This window comes from Diceros bicornis, chromosome 36 (genome assembly GCF_020826845.1).
Source record: "Diceros bicornis minor isolate mBicDic1 chromosome 36, mDicBic1.mat.cur, whole genome shotgun sequence".
NCBI lineage: Eukaryota > Metazoa > Chordata > Mammalia > Perissodactyla > Rhinocerotidae > Diceros > Diceros bicornis.
This window is the reverse complement of record NC_080775.1, coordinates 6,512,681-6,538,384: the sequence shown is the minus strand read 5'-3', so window position 1 is coordinate 6,538,384 and position 25,704 is coordinate 6,512,681. Positions and strand designations below refer to the sequence as shown.

The 25,704-nt window shown below is 41.3% G+C and overlaps 1 protein-coding gene across 1 annotated transcript; it reads right to left on the bottom strand.

Annotated features, from left to right (window-relative positions):
- Positions 1-2,800: 2,800 nt before the first annotated feature.
- On the bottom strand, positions 2,801-3,304 carry UCN3 (urocortin 3). Its single transcript, XM_058532353.1, has one exon. The coding sequence runs from the start codon at positions 3,302-3,304 to the stop codon at positions 2,801-2,803; it is 504 nt and encodes a 167-aa protein (XP_058388336.1).
- Positions 3,305-25,704: the final 22,400 nt, after the last annotated feature.

The window sequence follows — 25,704 nt, the reverse complement described above, 5'->3', positions numbered from 1 at the left end:
GCAGACTCACCAGCTGGAGACATAACAATCATAAGTGTGAATATCTGTGGTGCTTTTCCTGCTGCTTCCACATTTGTGGTTCATTGGGGCCCGTGCTAGCTCTGTGAGATAGGGATACGGCTGGTGTTTTACGCACTTTGTACACATGAAGAGTCAGCTCTGTGTGGAGGGATGAGTAGGGGCTTTGTGGCCAGGCAGATCTGACTCTGTCACCAACAGCCAGGAGAACTTGGACCTGTTCCCTCACTTCCCTTGGCCTCCATCTCTTCTTTTGCTTTAGGTGGAAAGCTGCCTCGCTTCGTGTCCCCTCTAGGAGTCTACTACATATGCAATATTAGGTCCAAAATTTAGGTTGGGCGTGCTTTGTGGCGCCAGCTGCAACTTTTAGGTTCTCCTACTTTTAGGATGTTCATGAAACTAGAAATGTCGCCCCTGCTTGATTTTTCCTCAGTCGAGTTCATGCCCTGCTTCCTGTCCTTTGTACTTTCAGTGTGAGCAGAATATGCATTATTCAAGCAAAAATAAATAAAAGTAAAATGCAAATCAAAAAAATTATCAGGGACCAGCCCTGTGGCGTAGTGGTTAAGTTCGCACGCTCTGCTTCAGTGGCCTGGGGTTCGCAGGTTCGGATTTTGGGTGTGAACATACGCACCGCTTATCAAGCCGTGCTGTGGTGGCATCCCATACAAGGTGGAGGAAGATGGGCATGAATGTTAGCTCAGAGCCAATCTTCCTCAGCAAAAAAAGAGGAGGATTGGCAACAGAAGTTGGCTCAGGGCTAATCTTCCTAAAAAAAAAACAACTTCAAAATGGAAAAAATAATAGCTGCCTTAAAATATACTTGTGGAAACTCAATGAGATAATGTCCATAAACCGGGGTTCCTACCACATCAGCTTTTGGGGAAGGTAAAGGATTTGCTCAGAGACAGACAAGAAGAGACCTAGACTCACATGTAGGTATTCTGAGGCCCAGGCCAGGATTCTTCCTGCTCCACCATGTGGTTTTTCCAGGATGGAGACAACAGCTGCATTTTGAGCATTGGTCCTGTTAAGAGATGGGGTATTTTTCATTCTAAGTTTAACTTAACATTTTTTAAAATGTAAAGTTCCATGTTTTCCAATAATGCCTGCCAGAAGCAGCGTTGCTGAATTAAAGGTAAAAGAAATTTGTAGTTTTGATAAATATTTCCAGATTGCCTCTCTAGGGTTGACATTCCCACGTGCCGGCAATGGAGGAGGGGGGCTACTCATCTCGTCAATGGAGTGTGGACTAATTGTCAAACTTATGGACTTTTGCCATTCTGATAGGTAAGAAATTGTACATGAGTGCAGTTTCCATTTGTTTTCTTAGGAATAAAGTTTAGCATATTTTCTTACATTTAAGAATCATTGGTATTTGTGTGTGTGTGTGTGAGATGTATTCACATCCTTACTTATTTTTCTTCTCAATTTTTAGTGGCTCTTTATATATTTGATCAATAAGCCATTTGTCTTTTATACAAGTGGCAAACATTTTTCCAAATTTGTCACTCATTTGTCTTTGACTTTGCTTCTGGTGGTGATGTTAGTTGCTGGTGTGTGTGTGTGTATTGTACCCTGCAGAAGTTCATTTTATGTATTTATGACTCATCACTGTACAGAAGTCAGTGGATGGGCCCTCTTCTGGGAATCTGGCCTTCAGGCTTTGCTGCCAGAAAGCCATCCGAGTTCTTGCTGATGTCCATTTTTAGAGGACTTTTACTCATATTAAACATTCTCATCTCTGAATTTCTCCTATACACTTTTTTACACTAATTGATATCACTTCACGGTTCATCAATTTTATGCTCCCTGGTGGTATCTGCTGCTTTTCAGATTTTGGTTTTGTCTATTCACTTAGATTGTTGACTCCTGGAAAGCAGAGGCCTTGCCTCACACATCAGTATCTCCCACTGTGCCCCGCACTGTGCTGGGCAGTTACCGTGAGTTCAACAGGCACTTATTAAAGAATTAGCCGCCCCATGCTCTAGCAAGCCATGGAGGAGCTCGGGATGTCACAAGGGGGATAATTGAAAGCTCCATCTCCTTCCTAGCCCAGGTGCCCCTTCTGCAGCAGATCCCAGCCTATGCCCCTTGGATGGGACAGGCCATGGGGATGGCACTAGATCTAATGACAGCTGACAGAGTTCCACTAGCTTGGCCTTTCTCAGGCTCATCTTTACTCCTCCTAAGACCTCCAACAACCACTCCTGTCCTGGGAGAGATTGGGAAGCGACTCATCAGAAACCTCCCTTCTTCGTCTTAGCTCAGAGGTAGCTGGTTGAAGGAGGAAGAATGAAACAGGCCAGGAATTCAAAAGCCATTGGTTTTAATGGGGGCGAGAAGGCGGGGAAGGGGTCTGGTGACAGGATGGTGAGCAATGAGTCACCTTGTCTTCCTGCTTTGGCAGGGGAAGATGTGCAGAGAGGAGAGGAGCCTTGAGCATCCTCTTCTCAGATGTGGGGTCACCAGGGATAAGCGTGGAGAGCAGGAATGCATGACCTTTGCCTCTCGTCGTGGGGAAGGAGAAAGGAGACACAGAAAATAGGGAGAGATATTCAAGGCCTCGTATCTGTGAAGATGGTTCAACACTGCACTTCTGTGTATATGTACGGAGGAGGAGGGAGCTGGGCTCGAGGCAGAAAAGTATCAGAGGGGATGAGCAGTGAAGCAGCCTATAGCCCTCAAAGTACAAACCAGCTGGATGGGCAAACCGTTGGTCTCCCCTCACCCTCCACCCTGACTTCTGTCCCTGACAGGCTGCCCCTGCTGGCCTCTGCTTCTACTTCTTCCGCCCAATCTGTGCCATCAGGTGGGCATTGGCAGCTGCCTTGGCTCGCAAGTTCTTGGCCTTGGCAATGTCGAAGAGGATGTTCATGATGTTAGTGGGGACGTCGAGGGACAGAGTGAACTTGGTGCGCCGGTCACTCTTGGCCTTGTCCTGGTACAGCTTCCCCCCGAGCTGTGCCTGGGACAGATATTTGTACCGAGTGCTTCCAGCTCCACCGCCAACCCCAGAGCCAAGGAAGGTCCTTTTCTCCTTGTCCTCTTCCTCCTCCCCTTTCTCCTCGTCCTCTCCTGACGAGGGGTCTTGGCTGGGCAGGTAGGGGAAGCTTCTCTTGCTCAGCAGGGGTGCATCCTCCAGCTGGCTCTTCTTGGCCTCAGACAGGGCTGTGTTGATGCAGCTGAAGATAGACTCAGCTTTGTAGAACTTATGGGAGAGGCCTGTCCTGGGGGCCCCTAGGAGCAGCAGCAGTAGCAGCAGGAAGTGGGCTGGCAGCAGCATCTCTCCCTGTAGTAGAAAAGAAGGATGTGGGAAGGGGTGTGAGAAGGGCTTAGGGCTCAGACTAAAATCCTGTAGGGCCTTGTCAATGTTGTACTACAACAGTTCTCAAAGTGTGGTCCCCAGACCAGCAGCAGCAGCAGCATCTGGAAATTTGTTAGAAATGCAAATAATTCTCAGGTCTTGCCCCAGAACTAGAAATCTAAAACTCTGGGGCCAGCAATCTGTGTTTTTAACAAACTGTTCGGATGATTCTGATGATCACTAAAGTTTGAGAACCATTACTCTACTAGTATTGATGAGTTTTATTTAATTCAGGCTTGCAGGGAATCATTGGCCCTGTACAATGAATAACGAATATACTAAGTAAGCATTTAGTAGCCTAATTTGGTTGATGTTAGCATCCCAAGTGACTTTTAGATCTCTCATCATTAGTGAGCCTGATTCATTACATCCATATTGCTTCAAGACCATGGCTGGTGGTCCAGTCAGTATTTCTGAGGCAGATCGTCAAGACTCGGCCCCTTCTCGGCTATCATAGTTTCAGAGGAGCAATCGAGTTTGTTGTTTTGGTTGGTTTTACTATAGAATGAAGTGGAAGTCAATTTGGTCTCTATGTGAGACTCGAAGTATCTTGCAAACAACACCTACCTTCTCTAGTGTTTAGGACTGGTGGAACCTCAATCTTAAAACTATCAGTTACCTCTGATATCTGTGTGTTCTTGGTTATCAGTCAGACTGAATGAGAGTGATTGTCTGAGATTCAATCCGGGGACACTGATGTTCAAGGACGTGCTTTACTGGAAGTGGATTGATACCTTCTTTAGGTGCCTGTTCATTGGCATTTCCAAATGCAGGGTAGGTTGTGCAATGTCCAGGGCTAGAAAGAGATACTGAGAGACATGAAAGGATCATAGTCTATAGTGACCATTTGAATCTTCTTCTATTTAAAAAAAGAAAAAGAAAAAAATCTAAACCTTAGTGTATAAAGTGTGTTGTGGTATCAAAAACATCCAGATCAGTGGCCCTCCAATAACTGGGACTGTTCAGGCTTTAAGCCATCATAGTTACCGGCCCACTGATCAACAGGGCATGACAAGACTTTAAATTGCTTTTCAGCAGGTGAGAAGGGCTCTGCTGAGCCATTCACACCCTTCTGCCCAGTCTCCTTTGCAGGAATGGCTCACAATTGTGTCAGAAGGTAGTCAGAACTGGGGTGTCTGTGGTCACTGTGCCTTAGCAAAATTGTGAGTGAGCAGAATTTAACTCTCGTGTCCTTGGACTCAACCCACCTCGCACCCCGGTCCCCTTTGCCTATTCTGTGGACACACACTCTCTCCAGCTCTGAAATGAGGACAGAAATTTCATTTACATCCCTGTCACCCTTCATTGTGCATGAGAAAAAAATGTAAGGTCCATATGTTTGGGATTTTATCTCATTCCCTCCTGGAGTAAGCACAACTGGCTCTTCTGCCTGCTCCCACGTGCTGATACCCTGACATACTCTTGTTCTCCAATTGCGTTGTTAGAATGAACCATCCCCGGACTATCCTAGGAGACACAGATAGTGAAAGCTGAACTGCTCCCATCTGGGTGCTTTACGTGAACTTGGAGTTTATGTCATTATCTGTCAAAGACGCTCTTGGGGGCTGGCCCCATGGCTTAGCGGTTAAGTGCACACGCTCCGCTACTGGTGGCCCGGGTTCGGATCCTGGGAATGCACCGACGCACCACTTGTCTGGCCATGCTGAGGCGGCGTCCCACATACAGCAACTAGAAGAATGTGCAACTATGACATACAGCTATCTACTGGGGCTTTGGGGAGAAAATGGGGAAAAAAAACGAGGAGGATTGGCAATAGATGTTAGCTCAGGGCTGGTCTTCCTCAGCAAAAAGAGGAGGATTGGCATGGATGTTAGCTCAGGGCTGATCTTCCTCTCACACACACACACACACACAAAAAGACATCCTTGGCCTCTGCCAAAGGAAGCAAGAAAGATGTGGTTAGCTATGGAACTCGGGAGAATTCTTTTGTTAAGGTAGTTTTAGTAAGTCAGAAAAATTGGACGAGTAAATCAACGTAGGATTCTTCTGGGCTTTAAGCAGTGCTAGGCTAGCATAGGGATCATTTTGTTTCTGCGGTGACAGTGTGGAGTAGAGGCAGGGAGGGGCTGGCAGTCAGGCTGAGTTCTGGCCTCAGCTCTGCAGCTTATTGTCAACATAACCTTGAGCAGGTCATTTCCCATGAAATGAGTGGGAATGAACTCAAGTCCCCTTCCAAACTTCTTTACACTGTGAACAGATGGACTAGAATTAACCCTTAAAAAAACCTTGAGCCTAGTTCTCTTTCTAAAGAAGAATCACGTAAATCCTTGCTCTTTCACTTACCCTGGACACACACACACACGTACCCCAACCTGGCAAATTTTCTGTAGAAACCTGTTGTGTTCCTAGGCACACTCCATATTGCATCTTCTGCCTTCCTTTTCTTTCTTTCTTTTTTTAAGAAGCCAGGTTGTTTTGTTGGTTTGTTCATTTGATTTGTATTGTAAAGTTTTGGAGCTTATTTTATCTAACAGTTAAAAAATACGTGATCCTTGCTTTAAATGATCCAGATGTGTGAACTAGTTTCATGTGGGCATGTAGCGCTGCGCAGTGAAAGCAGCGCAGAAGGGAGTTAGACGGACGTGGGTTCAGACTCCATCTTTGTTCTTACTCACCCGAGCGCCTTGGGCAGGTTACTGAACTTCTGTGAATTTCAATTTCCTCATCTGTGAAATGGGGACAACAATCCCTCATAAAGGTTAAGTGCAAGTTAACCTTTTTTCCTCATAACGGTTAGGAAAATTTAGCTTTTCCTAAATTAAAAAAGAAAAGCTTTTGGTCTAACTAGCTACTTAATAAAGAAGGTTGGTTCATATCTGTTTATACATAAATAATCCCCACGTCCTAGCAGGATCAGATTCAGTTCACACACAACCATTTCAGAAGTGATATCTCTATATTTATATCTATATCATCTATATCTACATCGATATCTATATCTGTATCTATATCTATATCTACATCTACATCTATATCTGCCAGGTAATTTGATCCAGTAATTTGATCCTGCAGGCCAATAGCCTTCTTGTGTTGTATTTCTGGCTTTTATTTTTGGCTATATACTACCCTGTCCACCCTAACCCAGGCAGGCTCTTCTTGCCTTGAACTCAGTCTACGTAAGAGCTTCTCCAACTTCAGAGCTCTTCAGAATCATGTGAAGGGACTGCTCAAACACAGACTGCTGGGCCCCATCCCAAGAGTTTCCGAATCAGTAGGTTTGGGATGAGGCCCGAGAAGTTGCATTTCTAATACATCCTAGAGGATGCTGATGCTGCGGGTCCATGGACCACACTTTGAGAACCACCTTTCTCAGTATTCTAATCCTTCTCTGAGCTCCTTAGAATTGTATGCCAAATTCCAGAGAACATTTTACAGGGGTGTGTTGACTGTCTCTGTGGAAAAATGGACTTATTCTTTCTTTAAATATCATGTTCAATAACCACACTTTGGGCTTTATCACTTACTGAGGATCCAGTTAGTAGTTTCTGATAAATATAGTATGAATCACGGTTTTAGCTGCCTTACACCTTGGAGGCATCTTAAAGCTTGGGAGCAATTTCAAAGGATTTGTTAAGCCTGAAAGGATTTAAAAAACTAAAAACCAATTCATGGAGAAAGGGTTAATACCGATGGGAGAGTTGTGGAGAAACCTCCTCTCTGTCGCTTGATCCCTTTGCCCACTGCTCCTGTCACAGACCAGACTTGAATGCTCTGGGTCCAATATTTCCATATGTGAGATCAAAGGATTGAGTTTGAGATTCTCTCTTTCTTTTGTTTAGCTTTGTTTGGGGTGTGCAGGGTAAAAGAAAAACTTTCCACAGGTGAGACATCCTTTGCTCCTCACTAATTCCCTAGCAGGTTTCTCCTCTGACATTCTTTGAATTCTTTTGCCATCACTGTAGTGAAACAACACAGAGGTTTATGATGTCCCTGCCACCTGCTGTGAAAATGAGTGACCCCCATCTAGTTGGATTGAAGGGGTAAACCTCTAGTTTTTTCTCATCAGGATACCTGAAAATCCTCTATTCTTTTGGGTTGTAATGGCAGTACTTCTCCAGGGGCTTTAAAGACACACACTCCTTCCAAGAGCTGTGAGAGTCACGCCCTAGGATGGAGGCAGTGAGGGAACTGGCCAGGCTGACATTCAGAGCACCCACGAGGGAGAGAACTCAAAGGGAGGAAGAGCGGGTGGTGAAGCCAGAAGGCAAACGTGCTGACCCCACAGCTCTGCCCAGTGCCTGCCCCATTTTCCAGCAGCGAGGAAGGCAGTCATTCCCCATTTTACCCATTCCATCTGCAAATACTGGTAAGAAGTTGAATAGAAAAACATTTTATAAACCGTGGCTGCAGAACCCAGGGAATCATTAAGCATTTCAAAAGGTATTATAGTAAGGAGCTGTTTTCCTTTTTTTCAACTCGTGGAAGTGTTATGTGTAACACATGCACGCACAGACTGCTGAGCAATTCACCCTCAAAGTGAGCAGTGAGGTTTATACATGAAAGGCTTTTCCCCTGAAAGAGGGAAGAACGACCAGGAGAAAGGTGACATATTAGAGATAAGACTGGTCATTGGCAGTATTCATATTCATTTTCTTATTTCACCCATTCTCAGCAGTGGTGTGTGTGTGTGTGTGTGTGTGTTTGATAGATTGCTACGTTTGAGGAGAAAATTGCAAACAGGATTTCTCAGAAAACTTGGACACCAAATGGGGACATCAAATATACATCTTCACAGACCCTCCCCTTCTTGGGTGGCACCAAATCATTGCAGGTATCTGTCCCTTTCCTCCAGTGTCCTCAGCATAGCAAGGGGAAAAGGACTCTGGGCTTTGAGGGCAGAGGCCCTGGGTTCAAAACCTCCCTCACCCTCTTACTTGCCTTGGGTGCATCACGTAACCTCTCAGTCGCCATATCCTAAAAAGGAGACGTTACCTGCCTCATAGGTGTATTGAAAGAATGAAAGGAGATGACAGAGGTGAAAGATCTGGCACTCGGTAAGCAATAAATGCAAGCATCCTCCTGCTCCTGCAGGCGGTGGGGAATAATATCCAGTAGTTTCTATCTCCTTCTCCTCGTCCCTATTTGTAAACTATTACCAAGGACTGCTTTTCATGTTCACAACTGAACTGTTAAGAAAAGTAGATTTGTAAGAACCAATGTAATACCTTTTGCAAAGCAGGACTCTCTATACCAACAAGGGGAGGATCATTTTGCCCCTTAAGAAACTTCCCCATGGTCTCTTTGGGGCCGATTTCTCCTTATTTAAAACACGGCCCCGGTGTCTAGAGCTGTGTTCCCTTGGGCTGGCCCCCAGGGGTGCTTGCAACTCTCATCTCTTACACCTATCCGGTCCCCAGCACCTCCTGCCTAATTTAGGGCAAATAAATGTATCCTTCGTGAAGAAGTCCCCAACCAACGTCTTACCCGAGAGTGGACTTCCCTCCGGAATGGAATGCTCAGTGAGGCAGGCGGCAGCTTCAGGACCAGGAGGTCTGCCCCAGGAACATCCCCCTGAACTTCTGTCTCCACTGGGGTCACCGGCTCCTTCTTTTCTTGTATTGGCGGTCAGTGGGCCGTGATATTTCCTCTCTATGGAAACTGCTCCACTCCCTCGTGTATATATATAAAAGTGACAGATCACAGGGTGGATCGTAATTCCAGACGTGGTGTCTACACTGGGATGAGATTTTGTTTAAAATACAACCAGAACCAGCTGTCCACGTCAGAGCTGACAGGCTCTCTGTACCCTTGACCCCTCCTCCTGCCCTCCCACCCAGCCCTCCCATTACCTCCCACTTCCCCTCCGCCCTAGCAACTTGCTTCATTGATAAAAAGAAAAAACATCCTCTTAAACTGAGAAGCAGTTTCTTTGAAGAGTTTTATCACTGATCTTAGTTCTTACTAATTTCAGCCTTCCTGCTTCCCCATCACTCTACCCCTCCCTTTGGAAATCTGGAGCCAGGACCTGCTTTGAAAGTAGAGAAGGCAGCTTGGAGTTCATCTGTTGTCTTGTAATTCATGTGGGTTCTGATGGGCAGTGTTTATCTTGGCTACTCACAAAGCTCTATATATTTGTGTTTATCGGAGGGCTCGCAAAGGGGCAGGCACAATGTACCTAGACTTTTTGATGGGAAATCACTTGAATTTTACCCATATTTAATCATCCATTCATCCAATATTTTTTGAGCACCTGCTGTGTGCCAGGTGTTGCCAGAGCCCTTGGGAATTCAAAGAAGTAAGTTGAGACTCCTGTTCCTATAGGGAAGGTATGTCAAAAAAGCCTAATTTCAGCACAGCAAATGCCATGTTTACAAATAGGAGCATCCCTGTCCTGGAGACTTAAGACAGGTAATGTGTGTGCCCGGAGAGCAGGGCAGAGAGATTTGAGACAGGAGGTTTGGGGTGGAGAGAACCAATGAAGAGAAGGTGGGCGGGAGATGGGCAGGCAGTGAGGCCTAGGAGGCTGGATTCGCACCAGAAGTTTGGATTTTATTCTAAATGTAATGGCATAGGCATCTCTGAAATAATGACCCCTTATTTCAGAGATGAGGCTACTGAAGCTGTGGGAGAAGTGACTCCCTGGGGATCACACAGGTACTTGGAGGCAGAGTCAGGGTGAGAATCCGGGTCTCACATGAGCCCAGAGCTCTTTTCACATCCACTTTGCACCTTGGGCTTAGCTGTTACGAAGGGCCATGCAAGACCCACGCTGTCTCCAAGCCTTCGTCCTGGACCGCAGCTCCACATCCTGGACGGGCACTCCTCTCTCTTGGAATTCCTATAGATAAAGAGGCAGGTGTATTTCCCAAATTATCAAAACTCTTTAATACTCATGGGTATTCTGTGGAACAAACAGAAAGCCCTTATCAAGATGGACTCTGAGCCTGCACAGTTTCAGCCTTCCTCAGGAGACATGGAATTGGACCTCATTCCCACTCCTTCTTCCCCAGCTGTCTGGCTGGGATTCTCTTGAGATAAGTGGCCACATGAAACTAGGAGATCTAATCCAAGTTCATTCATTCATTCATATATTCTAGTCTTTTTCTTTTCCCCATTTCAGATAATTAGGCAGTAATGGAATTTGTGCAGGTTGAGGGATAGATAGTTGGAAACCTGAGTTTAACCCCCTTCTCTGCCTTTCTGAGATCTGGGATACCAGGGAGGCAGTCTTGTGAAGATACCAAATATCCCTAGAGCAGGGATTCTCAACCTTGGCGCTATTGACATTTTGGGCCAGATAATGTTGTCTGGGGGCGGGGGGCTGTTCTGAGCATTGTAGGAAGTTTAGCAGCATCCCTCTACACTTTAGATGCCAGTAGCACACCATCCCCTGTCCAGTTGTGACAACCAAAAATGTTTCCAATATGTCTTCTGGGGGCAAAATTGCCCCCAATTGAGAATCACTGCCCTAGAGTATGGAATTTAGGAAGAGAGACAATAAACATTGGCTTCTTTTCTTGTTGATCTGTCCTGTCTCCTTTCAACTTCCTAGAAAACCTCCCCACCTGAGGCCAAAGCTCCACGGTATTGACCATTTTGTGTCAGTGGCTCATGCCTGTCCTCTGAGCCCACCATCCCCTCTTCAGACAGAGGCAGGCTCCTCGGTTCCCACTGGCCCATCCTGGGGTGGCTTTGGTACTGGCCAACAGCTCCCACAAGCTCTCAGCATGTGAGCAGGTAGGGTTCCACACGGGGTCCTCACAGACCTGGGCAGTGGTTAAGGATGCAGCCTTAAAGGTACTTTTCCTAGAGATTGAAACCTCAAGAAGCAGTCTGTTTGCTTTACAACTTAAAAACTGCTTCTGGCTGCATCTGATGGAGGATTGGAGAGAGTCTTGGACACAAAGAGAATGGTTGGTGAGCAAAATCCCCGGGGTGTCCTTTCCAGTAAATGACGATTTCCTTCCCACCCATCACTGAAGTACACATGTGGCATTCTGCTATGCTTGAACTTTTCTCTGGCCTTGGTAAGCCATTGGTGTGTTCTATGAATTTAGCATTAGAATGTTGTTTGGGGATGTAAATACTCTGTAGAGAGTATGTGGAGGGCCAAGGTGGGAAGAAAAAGCTGACTGGCTTCATATATGAATAGAAATGGCTCATCTCTCCAAAGTGCTCAAAGCACTTAACATATAATAAACCGATTATTTTCTCAACATCTGAGCTAGGGAGCAAAAGGAAAAGATAGGAAGAAGGAATTAGGGAATTGTAAGAACGCCTGATTTGTAGGAGAGAAGTTTACCTTGGTATCAGGAAGGAGAGTTTTCCCCTCTGCCTCTGTCGCTGGCTTGGCTATTTGATTGGGACTGTCACTTACATCCTCTGCTCCTGTGTCCTGCTTTGTGAAAGTAGATTCGTGTACCTTCTCTATTTTTCTAATAAGGTTCATGTCAAAATAGTATTTGTAAGAACTTGATCATCCTTATTTTTCAATTCTCCCCTTATTTTCACTTACCAATTTTTAGCATACTTGACTCCTTGGTTTTGAAGGGTGTGTGCCCATCTCCCACTGTGTTTGTGGATTTGTCAATTTCTTCCTGTAAATCTGCCCTTTTTTGCTTTCTATATTTGGAGTGCTGGGTACATACAAATGGTTCCTTTTATCATTTTACTGTAAACCCCTTTATGCCAAATAACACTTTTTGTCTTAAAATCTGCTTTGCTTGACATCAAAATAGTTATTCCAGTTTTCTGTTGGTTAAGGTTTGCTTGGTGCATTTTTTCCAGTCTTTTCTGTATCAGAATTCTTTTGTAAAGCTATATATTTAAATTAAAAAAGTCTAATTTAACAGTGTCTGTTTTAACCAAGGACTTTAGCACATTCATGCTAATAGTGATCGCTGATGGATTTGGATTATTTTCTGCCGTCTTATATTGTACTTTCTACTTACCCCTTTTTTTTTCTTTTCTTCTGTTTATTTCTGTTTCTCCTTTTCTGTCTTCTGTTGGATTGATTAATTCTACATTTTCATCTTTCCCTCTATTAATTATAACACAAACATTTAAAGCTACAATTTTTCCTCTAAGCACTGCTTTTGCTGCACCCCACAGAAAATGAGCAGAGCCCACTTTTAACTGGTAATTGTTCTAGTCTATTGGGCAGGGGAGTCCCTTGCTTTGACTCATGTTTCTCCCAACATGCAGGACTGATTTAGTCCTAGCTAAGAGTTAGTCCTTTTGCAGGAATAGCATTCCCATTACACTGGAGTTATTTCCATCCGTTCTGATACAGGTTCTCCAGCACTTTTTCCTATGGGCCCATCAGAAATTGTTTTTGTTGGACTTTGCATCCACCTTGAAACCAGCAGCACTGGAAACAGGTGGGGAAATTTCCGGCCTGTCTCCACATCCAGGTGCACTGGTGATTTATCAGACAATTTATGGTCCTCTCTAATGGACTTTTGGTGGCTGATTGATTCATAGCGCAAAGCTCCTGGAGGCCACTGGCAAGATGCAGCTGCCTCTATTAGGGTTGCATGAAGCAGAGAATCAAAAGCTTTCTATCTCTCTCCTGGGAAGGGAGGACATGTGCCCTCTTGGATAGCATTGCGTGGCTGTACCACTGCCACTGTCCCAAACTTGGCCCAATCACAGTGGTCTATTTACTTGATGTGTAGACAAAGTGATCAATACCAACAGAACCACTTAGAAGATATAAGTTTTCTCCAGTAACAAAGGAAAGTATGGAATCTGTGAATAATGAGGATCAACTGCATGTGATGAATGAGTGAATGAAAACAGGAAACCAGAAGCTATGACTGAAAGTTTTCTGAAAGTAACACCAAGTTCCCTTTACCTTTTTGCCTCTCTTGTGGCATAATAGAAAGAACACGAGAGAAATAAGAACTTTTGATTTGGGCAAGACGGCAGACTGCAACAACCTAAAACCTCCAACTACGAACACAGAAATTCTGGATAAAAAGACATCATTTTTAAATGCATTTTAAATGCATCATTTAAATGCAAGGAAAAAGGGAGGTGGATGGTATCCTTTAGTACGAGGACGTGAGGGACTAAAAATCAAAGTGATAAACACATAAGCTCCTGCCACATTTGCTCTCGGGGAAGATTACTAGTCCTAGTATTCAGAGACATCGATTTTAACAACTGCGTGGGATCAGGGGCAAGGGGCTTGGAGCCATGCAAGATTAGTTGTTAGAACCCAGACCCTTGCAAAAAGCTCTCTACAGGAGCACAGCCTCCATGAGATAAATTAATGTGGAAATGAAAAGAACTTCATAATGCCTTAAATGCAAAATTGGCTCCTTGTGAGAACTGAATGAATTAGTGAAAGTAGGATATTTGGTTAGAATGGTAGAATCTTTTTCCCCGTGATTTGGAAGGCTGTGCTAAATAGTCAACACTTCTGGGGTTGTACAATGGGAGTTCCTTATCACAATTTTTCCAAGGAAAGTTTGCTCTGACTCTGTCCTGTATGGTAGCCACTTGCCACATGTGGCTGGCAAACACTTGAAATGTGATTAATCTAAATAGAGATGGGCTCTGAGTGTAAAACACACACTGGCTTTCAAAGACTTACTTAGTACAAAAAAATATAAATATCTCATTAATAATTTTTTATATCCTTTATATGTTGAAATGATAATGTTTTGGATATATTGGGTTAAAATATATTAATCAAATTAATTTCACTTATTTATTTTACTTTTTAGAATTTGGCTACTGAACAAATTAAAATTACATATGACATTATCACATTACATTTCACTTGGACAATGCTTTTCCAGATAAATAAATTCGTATTTGAGGAGGGCAAAACTGGGCTGTGAAAAGATCTTGTGCTTTGAAATTAGACAAGTTTGTTTTTACAATCTGGTTCTGCTACATTTTAATGTGGATGATCTTTTGACAGTTTTTTAGACACTCTGGGCCTCAGATTCCTCATTAGCAGAAGTGAGGATAATCATATCCACCGGTTGTTGTGAGAGAATATGTGTCACTACCTAGCACAGTACCTAGCCTCAGAAAGGTGCTTACAGGGTGTGAATTTCCTCTCTTTCTTCTTGGCAACTGAAATAAAAAATCCACTAACTTAAGCCAATAATGTCACAGTGTATGAGAGAATCTCTCTCTTCATAGCCTTGTTAGCTTTGAATATTAATATTATAAAGATGTTTTCTTGTTTGTTTTAATTGGCTTTTCTTTGTATTAATGAGGCTGAACATCTTTCAGACACTGTTGGTGGCAGTGTAAAAGTTTTCTGAAATGATTTCATCAGGAATCTTTAAGAAGTTTATTTACCCTTTTATCCAAAAATTTCTTTTCTCCAAATCTTTAAAAAAAATAGTCAGAGATAAGGATCAAGATACATGTTTAAGAATCTGGGGTATGTCCAGGAATCTTCATTTTTAAGATCAGGTTAAAATGGTTAAGCCTAAGTTAAACTGGAGTGTTATTTCTACTGGCCAGGAGATGAGAGCTGGGAGGGACAGCTGTGTGGACTGGGGTGGGAGATGTCTGGGGTCACTTGAGTTGAAGTGGGCTGCTGGTGGCTCTTCACCACAGTGATGTCCCCCACTAACCTTTCTATTCTCATCCCCTTCCCCTTCATATCCCCTCTCCCTCCCACCCATCACTCACTTTTAACCTGGTGAAATTTTGTGGAGGAGACCCTTGCTTTGACTCTTTCTGATTCTCCCAAACATCTGCTTTATGTCAGGAGTCCCCTCTGCTCTCTTTTATACTTGGGTCTTTGGAAACCAAAGTCAAGAAGACTTCTCCTGTGTCTGCCTGTCCCATGCCTCCCTTGAGTAACTAACAACAGGCTAGCTCAACTGATTAAATAAGAGATGGGGAAAGAAAAATGTGCCATCATGAGGAAAAAAAGACTTTAATACATCAAAATATTGCCCTCTACATATATTACATAGAAGTGTAGGAGAAAGACCTTTGCTCAGTAAACTCCTTCCTTCATTTCCTTAGAAATCCCATTTGGCTGCAAAGTAATTAATTTCTTTATTATTGTAACTGTAGTAAATACTATGTACTATAATCCATACAAGGAATATTGATTGTTTGGATAATAGAGTGGTAGTATTATGGAGAAAATTCTCTGTCATAGAAGCAGGCTCTTTTAACAAAATATCCTAATCCCTATCCTCTACAAAGAGCATGGAGGGTAGCACTGGTGGCACAAGACTCGTGAATGTGTGCCTACTAAAGATTGGAAACCCACATCTGAAGATTATAAACCCACTTCCACAATGAGTGAAGAAACACGGTAGGAGCTCATTTTTCCATCTGAAAGTTTGACCCAGAGATGCAATGCAAGATCAAAATAGATATTTATATTTGTAAAGTTATCCTCAATAGATAGGATACTTTTATTTGTAAAGTTTTAGTATTATAAATGCTTAAATTCTGTTGTCCACATTAAGAAAGGAGAGAAAAGCTCTAGATAATAGGATAATGAAAAATGCAAAATGCCTTTTATTTGAGAATGCTGTTGAAGGCATGTATGTATTGAGAACATCATTGGTTTTTTGTGTTAGATATTTAAAGTGATATTGATAAACTGGAGCTTAACTTGAGGAGTCTAAGAAAAAAGACCTTGAAATATGCCACAATAGCCAAAAAAACTGGGGAAATTTCATCTGAAGAAGAGAAGACAGAGGGGAGAAACGTTAATTCCCATTGGAAGAGCTTCACATGGAGGGGGGAATAGGTTTTTGCAAAAATGTGATTCCAGTTGATAGAAATAGGTTTAATGAATAAGAATTACCAAGGGACAGAATTTTTTAATCTTGACGCTATTAGACTTTCCCTCATCCTACCAAAAAAAAAAATAAAAATAAAAAAGAAGTACAAAGTGTCTTGCTACTGGAAGTGAACAGTGATGAAATGACCACTGATCAGGATGTGGAGACCTTGGGATTCTGTGGAATGCTTCTTAGTGAGGGGCAGGAGAGTGAGGGGTGACTGAGGAGGTCGAGTTTCAGGTTGCCCTCCATGCTTTAATCAGAATGTCTGCTTTTATTTGTTTTATATACTGGGGTTCTTCACAAAATTTTGTTTGAAACAAGGCTTTTATTATTATAATAAATAAAATGAAATAAACTCAAACACAAACCAAACAACCCTTCCAAGCCACAAGTCTGAAAATGCCATTGCCAAAGAGAGGATTGGGACAATGGAAGCAGAAATATGGTGGGTGTTGGTGGTGCTGGTGTGTTTATGTGTGTATTTGTGTAACTCTTGTTGAAGATCACACTGGGATTCCATGGCAGAGTGAGGGAAGAATGTAAGTCATTTATTTGATTTCCAGACCTGTGTGGGATACATTTTAATCTGTTTAATCTATAAAGTCTAGAACAAGGTAAAACTAGCAAATTTATATATATATACATATATATACATATATATATGTATATATATATATATTGCTGGTTGCAATCAATCACGTATACCTGAACAGATATTCTTTAGGTATTTTAAATGCTTTTGTTTCTGTAAACTGTTCTAGAATCATAGAATGTTTGGTCTAGAAGAGACCTCATAATCTAGTTCAGTCTTTTCATTTTTCAGAAGAGGAAACTGAGGCACAAATGTGTTAAATCACTTAGATAGGGTCACACACATGTTATTGTCAGGCTCAGGCCCCCTACATGCACATTCTCCAGAGTCTCGTCTTTTGCAAGCCTGGATGATGCTGCATTTCTGACCACCAGGAGGGAACAGAACTTTGCCTTGAAAGTGAGTGATTGTTTTAGACATGGAGCCTATAATTGAAGATAATATTATTAAAATGAAATAAAAATAAGAGATTATTAGATATTTATTTAAAAAGACAAGTGTAGGGAGTCAGATTATATTGATATTAGATTTTATCTCTAATAATCAAAGAAGGGTGAAGAATGTGTGTTTTGTTCTATGCAGATCTGGGGCTAGGTTAGAAAGCAGTGATACCACTAATAGTTTGCTTTCAATAGTGTAAAATCATGCAATTAATTTCCATTATAGAAGCAGAAGAGGAAATTTAGATTAAAAGGAGTATGCTTGTATGTATATACCTGTGTTCAAGATAGGGAAAGAGGGGGGAGTAAACAGTGACTCAATCTGCCATTTTGGCCAGTAATTGTTGTGAGAGTAGGGATGGAAACTGCTACAAGCAGGAAAAACAGACTGGTGTTATGATGCTAGAACGCTGGGCAGAATGGGCAGGGCTCTCCACTACTGATGCTCTTTCTCATTTTGTTCCACAGGCCAAAAGATAAACACCCCTTTGCTGGTTCTGCTTCCACCTAACAATGGCCCGCCTCTTTACTCCAACAAAAAAGAGGGACATGAGTAGGATGAAAGGCAGATGTCTTGATAGAGCTTTTTTCTTTATTCTGCTATTGTAGAAACAGTCAATAAATTCAGTCATCCCTCCAAAATATGTTTATTGTGTACCTAATAATTACAAGGAACATGGGTGCTAAGTACTATAGTACTTAGTGCCAAATACTATAGGAGCCTGCTGCTCAAAGTGTGGTCCATGGGCCAGAAGCATCAGCATCCCTGGGAGCCTGTTAGAGATGCAGAATCTCAGCTCCTAGACCTAATGAGCCAAAATCTGTGTTTTAACTGGAGTCCCAGGTGAGACGAGCAGCTATGGAAAGCACTAAGAAATGGCTTTATTATAGGAAAATTTCTGTAGACAAGTCTGAGGAATCAGGTGATTGAATGGGAAGCGAGTCTCTCAAGAAGATTAGAAATGATCAGCTCTTTAGTTTTGTGGAACACAGCTTGACTTCACCCCAGTGAAAGCCGAGGGGAATAATGTCACTTTGGTCCCATTAGGGTCTGGAGCTTTGGGAAGGACATCCATGTGATCATGGTGGGCGCTGGAAATGGAAGAATAGAGTACAGTTTAAGAGTTTATGTAAGACATCATAGAAATAGCTCATTGGCCTTGGGGGCGGTGTGGCACTGCAGGTCCCAGGTTATTCAGACCAGGGCACGAGCAACTGGATTTGTAGCCTGAGAAAACTTGGGTTGTGTGTATTTGTAGCCAGAGCACAGATGTTATTTCATATTTTGCCTTTCCTCCCCCACTGGATTTTTGAGCATTTAAAAATTTGCTTTTCTTTCTGCTCAGCCAAGACTTATTTTCCCACTCTGTGTCACGGGAATAATAACATGACTGTTCTCATTTCACACTCTGTGTATCAGGTGGATAGCTCATTGAGCTTCACGGGGTTCCTTAGGTTTTCCTGTAGGAAAGGGAGGTTTCAACAGTCACTTTGTGGAGCAGCAGGCACGCCTCAGGTCCTGGTGTTTGCTGGAAGTATCGTTGATGTCCTACCATACAGCATGCAGAGAAATCTGGGCTGGACCAGAGCTGTGAATGAGAACATGACTGCTCTTGAGAGTCTTTTTGCAGCAGCTCAGAAGTGCAAATGAGATTTCTCCAAACAGTAATTCATTGCTCACTCCCGACTGGCTCTTCCTTCTCTCCCAGGCTTATTTTCAAACATCCGAACTTTGTTATTGAAGAGATGGTGGGCTTGTCAGTGCTCCATCCCCTTTGTAACATAGGGAGTTTCCCACTTGGCTCCCTGTGCACTCTGTTTTAACCCCAAGTTTTTATTTGAAAATTTTCTAATCTCCAGAAGAGAAGAAATAAGAGTATAATGAGCACTGGGCTACTCTCTACCTAAACTAACCAACTGTTAACCTTGTGACTGTGTGTGTGTGTGTGTGTGTGTGTGTGTGTGTGTGTGTATGAAGAATCCAGGCCAGGTATCTTGCTGAATGCCCCACATTCTGGATTTGTTCATTTCCTCATGTTTAGACTAGGTTAAACATTTTTGGCAAGAATACCACATGGATGATGTGACGTACTTCTTATTGCATCCAACAAGAAGTGTGTAATAACAGTGTGTGCCATTACTGGTGGTGGTAATTTTGATCACTTGGTTTTTGTGAGCTCTCTCCATTGTAAGGTACATTTTCTTCCTTGTTAATAATCTGTGTGTTGACATTTTGAGAGCATGTGACTATCCTGTTTCCCAAAAACCTTTCTCCCAATGGTTTTAGCATTTATTAACAACATTTCATTGAATAAATTATAACATTAGGGATTGCAAATGGTGACTTTCTAATTCTGTAATTCCTTCTATATTTACAGGTTGGCATTCTTCTGTAGAGAAGAACTCCCCATCCTCACTTTCCCCCCCCTTTCTCTTTCTCTCTCATTTCTGAATATCACCACAGACTTATAGATTCTTTTTTAAAAAAATTCCATGTGTTATGATCCGTTCTAGGATCTTTTTTCTCAAATTATTCAAAATGTGTCCAATGGTGGCCTGCTTCAAGCTAGCTCCTTTGTCCTTTGACATGTCTCTATTACTTTTTTTAAAAAATGTATATCCTGGGGCTGGCCCGGTGGCATAGTGGTTAAGTTTGCGTGCTCTGCTTTGGCAGCCTGGGGTTCGTGGGTTCGGATCCTGAACAGACATGCACACTGGCTATCAATCCATGCTGTGGCAGTGTCTCATACACAAAACAGAGGAAGATTGGTACAGATGTTAGCTCAGGGACAATCTTCCTCACACACACACACAAAAAATCCTTACTTTCTGGAAAAACAAGATGTTCTAGTCTTACCTTGTAATTTCACTATCTAAGGCCTGGGATCAAACATTGCTCCATGGAGGCTTGGTTCTTTTTAGTGGGGGATGGTATTTATCGGGGAACCCCAGGTGTGCTCCTTGCTACTAGGGTATCATTTCTAAGCCCTTTCTACAGACAGAGTTAGGAAATATATTTTAAGAACTAACGAGTCCTCCCAAGTCGACCTGTAGATGCAACACGATCCCAATCAAAATCCCAACAAGGCATTTTGTAGAAATTAACAAGCTGATATTAAAATTTATTTGAAAAGTCAAAGGGCCTAGAAGAGGTAAAACAATCTTGAAAGAAGAAGAAAGTTTAAGGACTTATACTATCTAAATTCAAGACTGATTATAAAGCTATAATACTGGATGTTATCAATCAATAAATAGATCAATGGCACAGTAGTTTAGAAATAGACCCACATACATACGGCCAGTTGATTTTTGACAAACACACAAAGTCGATTCAATGGGAAAAGAAAATCTCTTCAACAAATGGTGCTGGGGCACCTGGATGAATAGAGAAAAATGAACCTCAACTCTTATCTCACACCAGACACAAAAAAGAATTTGATAAAGATCATAAGCCTAAACATAAAAGCTTATAGTATGAAGCTTCTGTAAGTAAACATAGGAGAATGTCTTTATGACTTTGTATTGGGCAAAGATTTCTTAGACAGGAACCAAAAAGCATGAACCATAATAGAAAAAATTGATAAATTGAAATTCATTAAAGTTGAAAAAAAATCTTTTGCTTATCAAAAGACATTGTTAAGAAAATGAAAAGGCAAGCCATAGACTGGAAAAAATATTTGCAAAGTTTATGTTGACAAAGGATGTGTAACCAGAATATATAAACAAGGCCTACAACTCAATAGTAAAGACAAAAACCCAATAAAAATTGGCAGAAGACTTGAACAGACATTTCACAAAGCAAGATATAAAAATGGTAATTTGCAGATAGCAAAGTTGTCAACAGTATTAATTACCAGAAAAATACAAATTAAAACCAAATCTTCCAGCTTCTGCTTAGGATATAGAGATCTAATCTAAGAAAAAACAAGTACTCCATCTTAGCCCTTTGGGCTGGTATAACAGAATACCACAGACAGGGTGGCTTTAAACAATAAATACTTATTTCTCACAGTTCTGGAGTCTGGGAAGTTCAAGATCAAGGCTCCAGCAGGGTCACGCTCTCATGAGGACCTTCCTTCTGGTTCACAGTTGGCACCTTTGTCCTCACATGGTAGAAGGACTAGGGGTCTCTCTGGAGCCTCTTTTATAAGGGCACTAATCCCATTCATGAGGGCTCCACTCTCATGACATAAGCACCTCCCAAAGGCCCAACCTGCTAGTGCCATGACCTTTGGGAGTTAGGATTTCAACATATGAATTTTGAGGGGACACAAAACATTTAGACCATAGCAACCTCCAAGGAGAGATGATTGTAGGGTCTTCTCCTCAAACCTCATTGAATGGTCATGAGAAAGACTGGGCAGAATGAGATATGGAGAAAGTTTATCTCATGGTGTAGGCTTGGAAGAAGCCGCTATGAGAAAGAAACAGTGTGCTGTCCAGATCCTTTGGTCTATCTCCCCCACAGAACCAAAGCTTTCTATCCATAGGAGGGAGCAGAAGTATGTGCTGGGTCCACACATCACTGGAAGTGCTCTGTCACTAGGGAAGAGGTAGGATCATTGAGCAAACTCCATCCTGAGATCCAGGCACATAGGCCCCTCTAAGACCAAAGCTGAACCAGAACAACAGAGAACACCCTTCCCTCTGCCCTTCACTATCAAGCCGGTAAGCAACAAGTAACAAGCAACATGTCTACTGCTGGGGGAGTGTCACGAATGTGGAGAGAGGCTTTCTCTGAGGTGCAAATGCCAAGAGAAGAACTGAAGCTGAGAGTGGAGAAGACACTGGGAAAAACCCTCTGATAAACTAGCCTCTGCCCCAACACAAGGTAATGCTAGAGGACTTTGAAGCTGGTGAGCACTGAGAGTACCCATAGCAACAATAAATCCCAAATCCAGCTCAATTCCTACCTCGATTTACTCACCTCACACACTAAACATTTAGCAAAAAAAGAAGCCTGCCATTTCCATACATAGATATTAAATAATATCTCTACCTACTGGTATTTGAATTACTGGTGGCATAGCTTTCAGCATCACAGCAACACGCAGCTGCCACAGTATGACAACTGACAGACGGGTGGCGTGGTTCTCTGACTGGGAAATGAACCCAGGCCATGGTGGTGAGAGAGTGCTGAATCTTAACCACTAGACCAGCAGGTCTAGTGGCTGAAGATAGACTATGATTAATTAAAATGTATATCGTAAACTGTAGGGTAACCAACAAAAACATTTTCAAAAAGAATAAAGACTAAGCTAGTAGTGGAGATAAAATAGAATCATAAAAAATAATCAGCTCACATAAGGGCAGAAAAATAGTTAAAAAGAAATGAAGAATAGATGGAACAAATAGCAAATGGCTGGCAAAAGTTAGGTTTTAAACCAACAATATTAAGACTTACATTATATATGATCAGCATAAACACATCATTTAAAGAAAAAGTTTGTCAGATTAGATAAAAAAGCAAGACTCAACTATATTCTGTCTAAAAAACACCCTAGCTTAAATATAAAGGCACGGATAGAGTAACAGTACAAGGCTGAAAGAGCTGTATTATGCAAACACTAATAAAAAGAAGGTTGGAGTAGCTATGTTAATAGTAGAGAAAGCAGACATAGAACAAATAGTACCCCAGATAAGGATGGATATTACGTAATGATAAAGGAGTCAATTCACCAAGAAGCTAAATAATATTAAATGTGTATGTCTAAGAACAGAGCTCCAAAATACATGTAGCAAAACTGATAGAATTGAAAGCAAAATACATAAATCTACAATTATAGTTGGAGATTTTAACACTTTGGCCAGCAATCAATAGAATAAGTAAAGAGGAAACTCAGTAAGAATTGGAAGACTTGAGCAATTGTCTCAACCCATTTGACTAACTGACATTTAAAAAACATTGCACTTAACAATAGATTGCACTTAACAATAGCAGAATACATATTCATTTAAAGTGTACAACAAGTCAGCAGATACACCATATTCTAGGCCATAAAATAAATCATAATATATTTAAAAAAATAAAATAATACAAAGTATATTCTTGGACCACAAAAGAACTAAACTGGAAATTAATAACCCAAAGATATCTGGAAAATCTGAAAATTTTTGGAAATTAAACAGAACATTTCTAAATAACCCATGGATCAAATAGGAAGACACAAGGGAAATTAGCAAATATTTATAATTAAGTGAAAACCAAAAAGCAATGTGTTAAAAATTGTGGTATGAATTTAAAGCAGTGCATAGAGGAAATTTATAGCTATAAATGCTTACACTAGAAAAGAAGAAAGGTCTCAAATCACTGATCTAAGCTTTCACCTAACAAAACCAGAAAAAGAAAAGCAAACAAAGCCCAAAGCAAGTAAAAGACATTAGATAGTAAAGATAAGGGTATATATCACTGAAATTAAGAATAGAAAAAGAGAGAATCAATGAAAATAAAAGCTTATATTTTTAAAAGATCAACACAGTTGATAAACCTTTAGCTAGACTGACCACGAAAAAAGAGAGAAGACACAAATTACCAATATCAGGAATCAAAGAGGGACATCATCACTGACCCTTCAGGTTAATAATGAATATTACAAACAACTCTATGCCCATAAATTCGACAACTTAGATGAAATGGAAAAAATTCTTGAAAGACACAAACTCCCAAAGTTCATTCAAGAAGAAAGAGATAACTATGATAGTCCTGTATCTATTAAAGAAATTGAACTTGCAGTTGAAATACTTCCAACAAAGAGACTCCAGGCCTAGATGGCTTCACAGGCAAATGCTATCAAACACTTAAAAAATAAATAATATCAATCATACACAAACTATTCCAGAATATAGATGCAGGGCTGGGACAAGGATGAGGCAAGAGAGGCACTTATGCAGGTGCAGGGTCAGCACCTGTGAGTGACTACCACTATAAATTTTGCAACTCGAGTGCCTTGGTCTCACTCTGGTCCTAGCCCTCTATAAAAGAGGAGGGAACACCTCCTGACTCATTCTATAAGTCCTACAAGAAAAGACAGCTACTGGCTAATATTCCTCATGAACATAGATGCAAAAATCCTCAAACAAATACTAGCAAATGAAATCTAACTGTATATAGAAAAGGATAATACATCATGACCAAATAGAATTTACCCTAGGAAAGCAAGGCTGGTTCAGCATTTGAAGAGTCAATAAATTTAATTTATTATATCAACAGACTAAAAAAGAAAAACCATATGATTATCTCAATAGATGCAGAAAAAGCCTTTGACAAAATTCTGCATTCATTCATAATAAAAAACTCTCAGCAAACTGGTAATAGAAGGGAACTTCTTTAACCTAATAAATGCCATTTACATTCACATTATATTTCATGGTGAAAAACTGAATGCTTTTCCCCTAAGACGGGGAACAAAACAAGAATGTCTGCTGCCACTCTTCCCATTCAATTTCTTACTAGAAGTCTTCACCAGTGCAGTAAGTCAAGGAAAAGAAATAAAAACATACAGATTGTAAGGAAAGAAATAAAACAATATTCACAAGTGACATGATTTCTATGTTAAAAATTCCAAAGAATCGACGTAAAAACAACCAAAACCAATTAGTTAGTTTAGTAAAATCACAAGATACAAGGTCAACACACAAAATCAATTGTATTCTACATATTAGCAATGAACAATTGGAAATTGAAATAAAAAGCACCATTTATGATAGCATCAAAAATAAACTACTTAGATATCAAATTATGTGTGAGATCTGTGTGATGGTAACTATAAAACACTGATGAAAGAACTTAAAGAATACCTAAATAAATGTAGATGTATACCATGTTCATGGATTGGAAGACTATATATAGTAAAGATGTCAATTCTCCTCATACCAACCTATAGAATCAACAAAATGTCAATTAAAGTCCCAGTAGGATTTTTATTTTGGTAGAAATTGATGAGCCGATTTTAATGTATATGGAATGTTAAGAAGCCAGAATTGCCAACCAAACTTTGAAAATGAAGAACAAAGGTGGAGGACTCACTTTACTTGATATCAAGGGTTACTGTAAAGCTACAGTAATCAAGAGAACATGATTTTTTTTTTTGATGGAGAAAGATTAGCCCTGAGTTAACATCCGTTGCCAATCCTCCTCTTTTTGCTGAGGAAGATTGGCCCTGGGTTAACATCTGTGCCCATCTTCCTCTGCTTTATATGGGATGCTGCCACAGCATGGCTTGACAAGTGGTGTCTCAGTGCGCACCCGGGATCTGATCCTGCGACCCCCGGGCCACTGCAGTGGAGCGCGCGCACTTAACTGCTACACCACTGGGCCAGCCCCAAGAGAACATGATTTTAAAGAAAAGATAGACATATAGAATAATGAAAAAGAATTGAGTCCAGAAATTGATCCATACATATATACTCAATTGATTTTCAGTACAAGTGCAAAGGTAATTCAATGGAGAATGGACAGTCTTTTCAACAAATGGTGCTGGAACAGTTGGATATCCACATGCAACAAAATGACTCAATCTATACATCACTCTATATATAAAAATT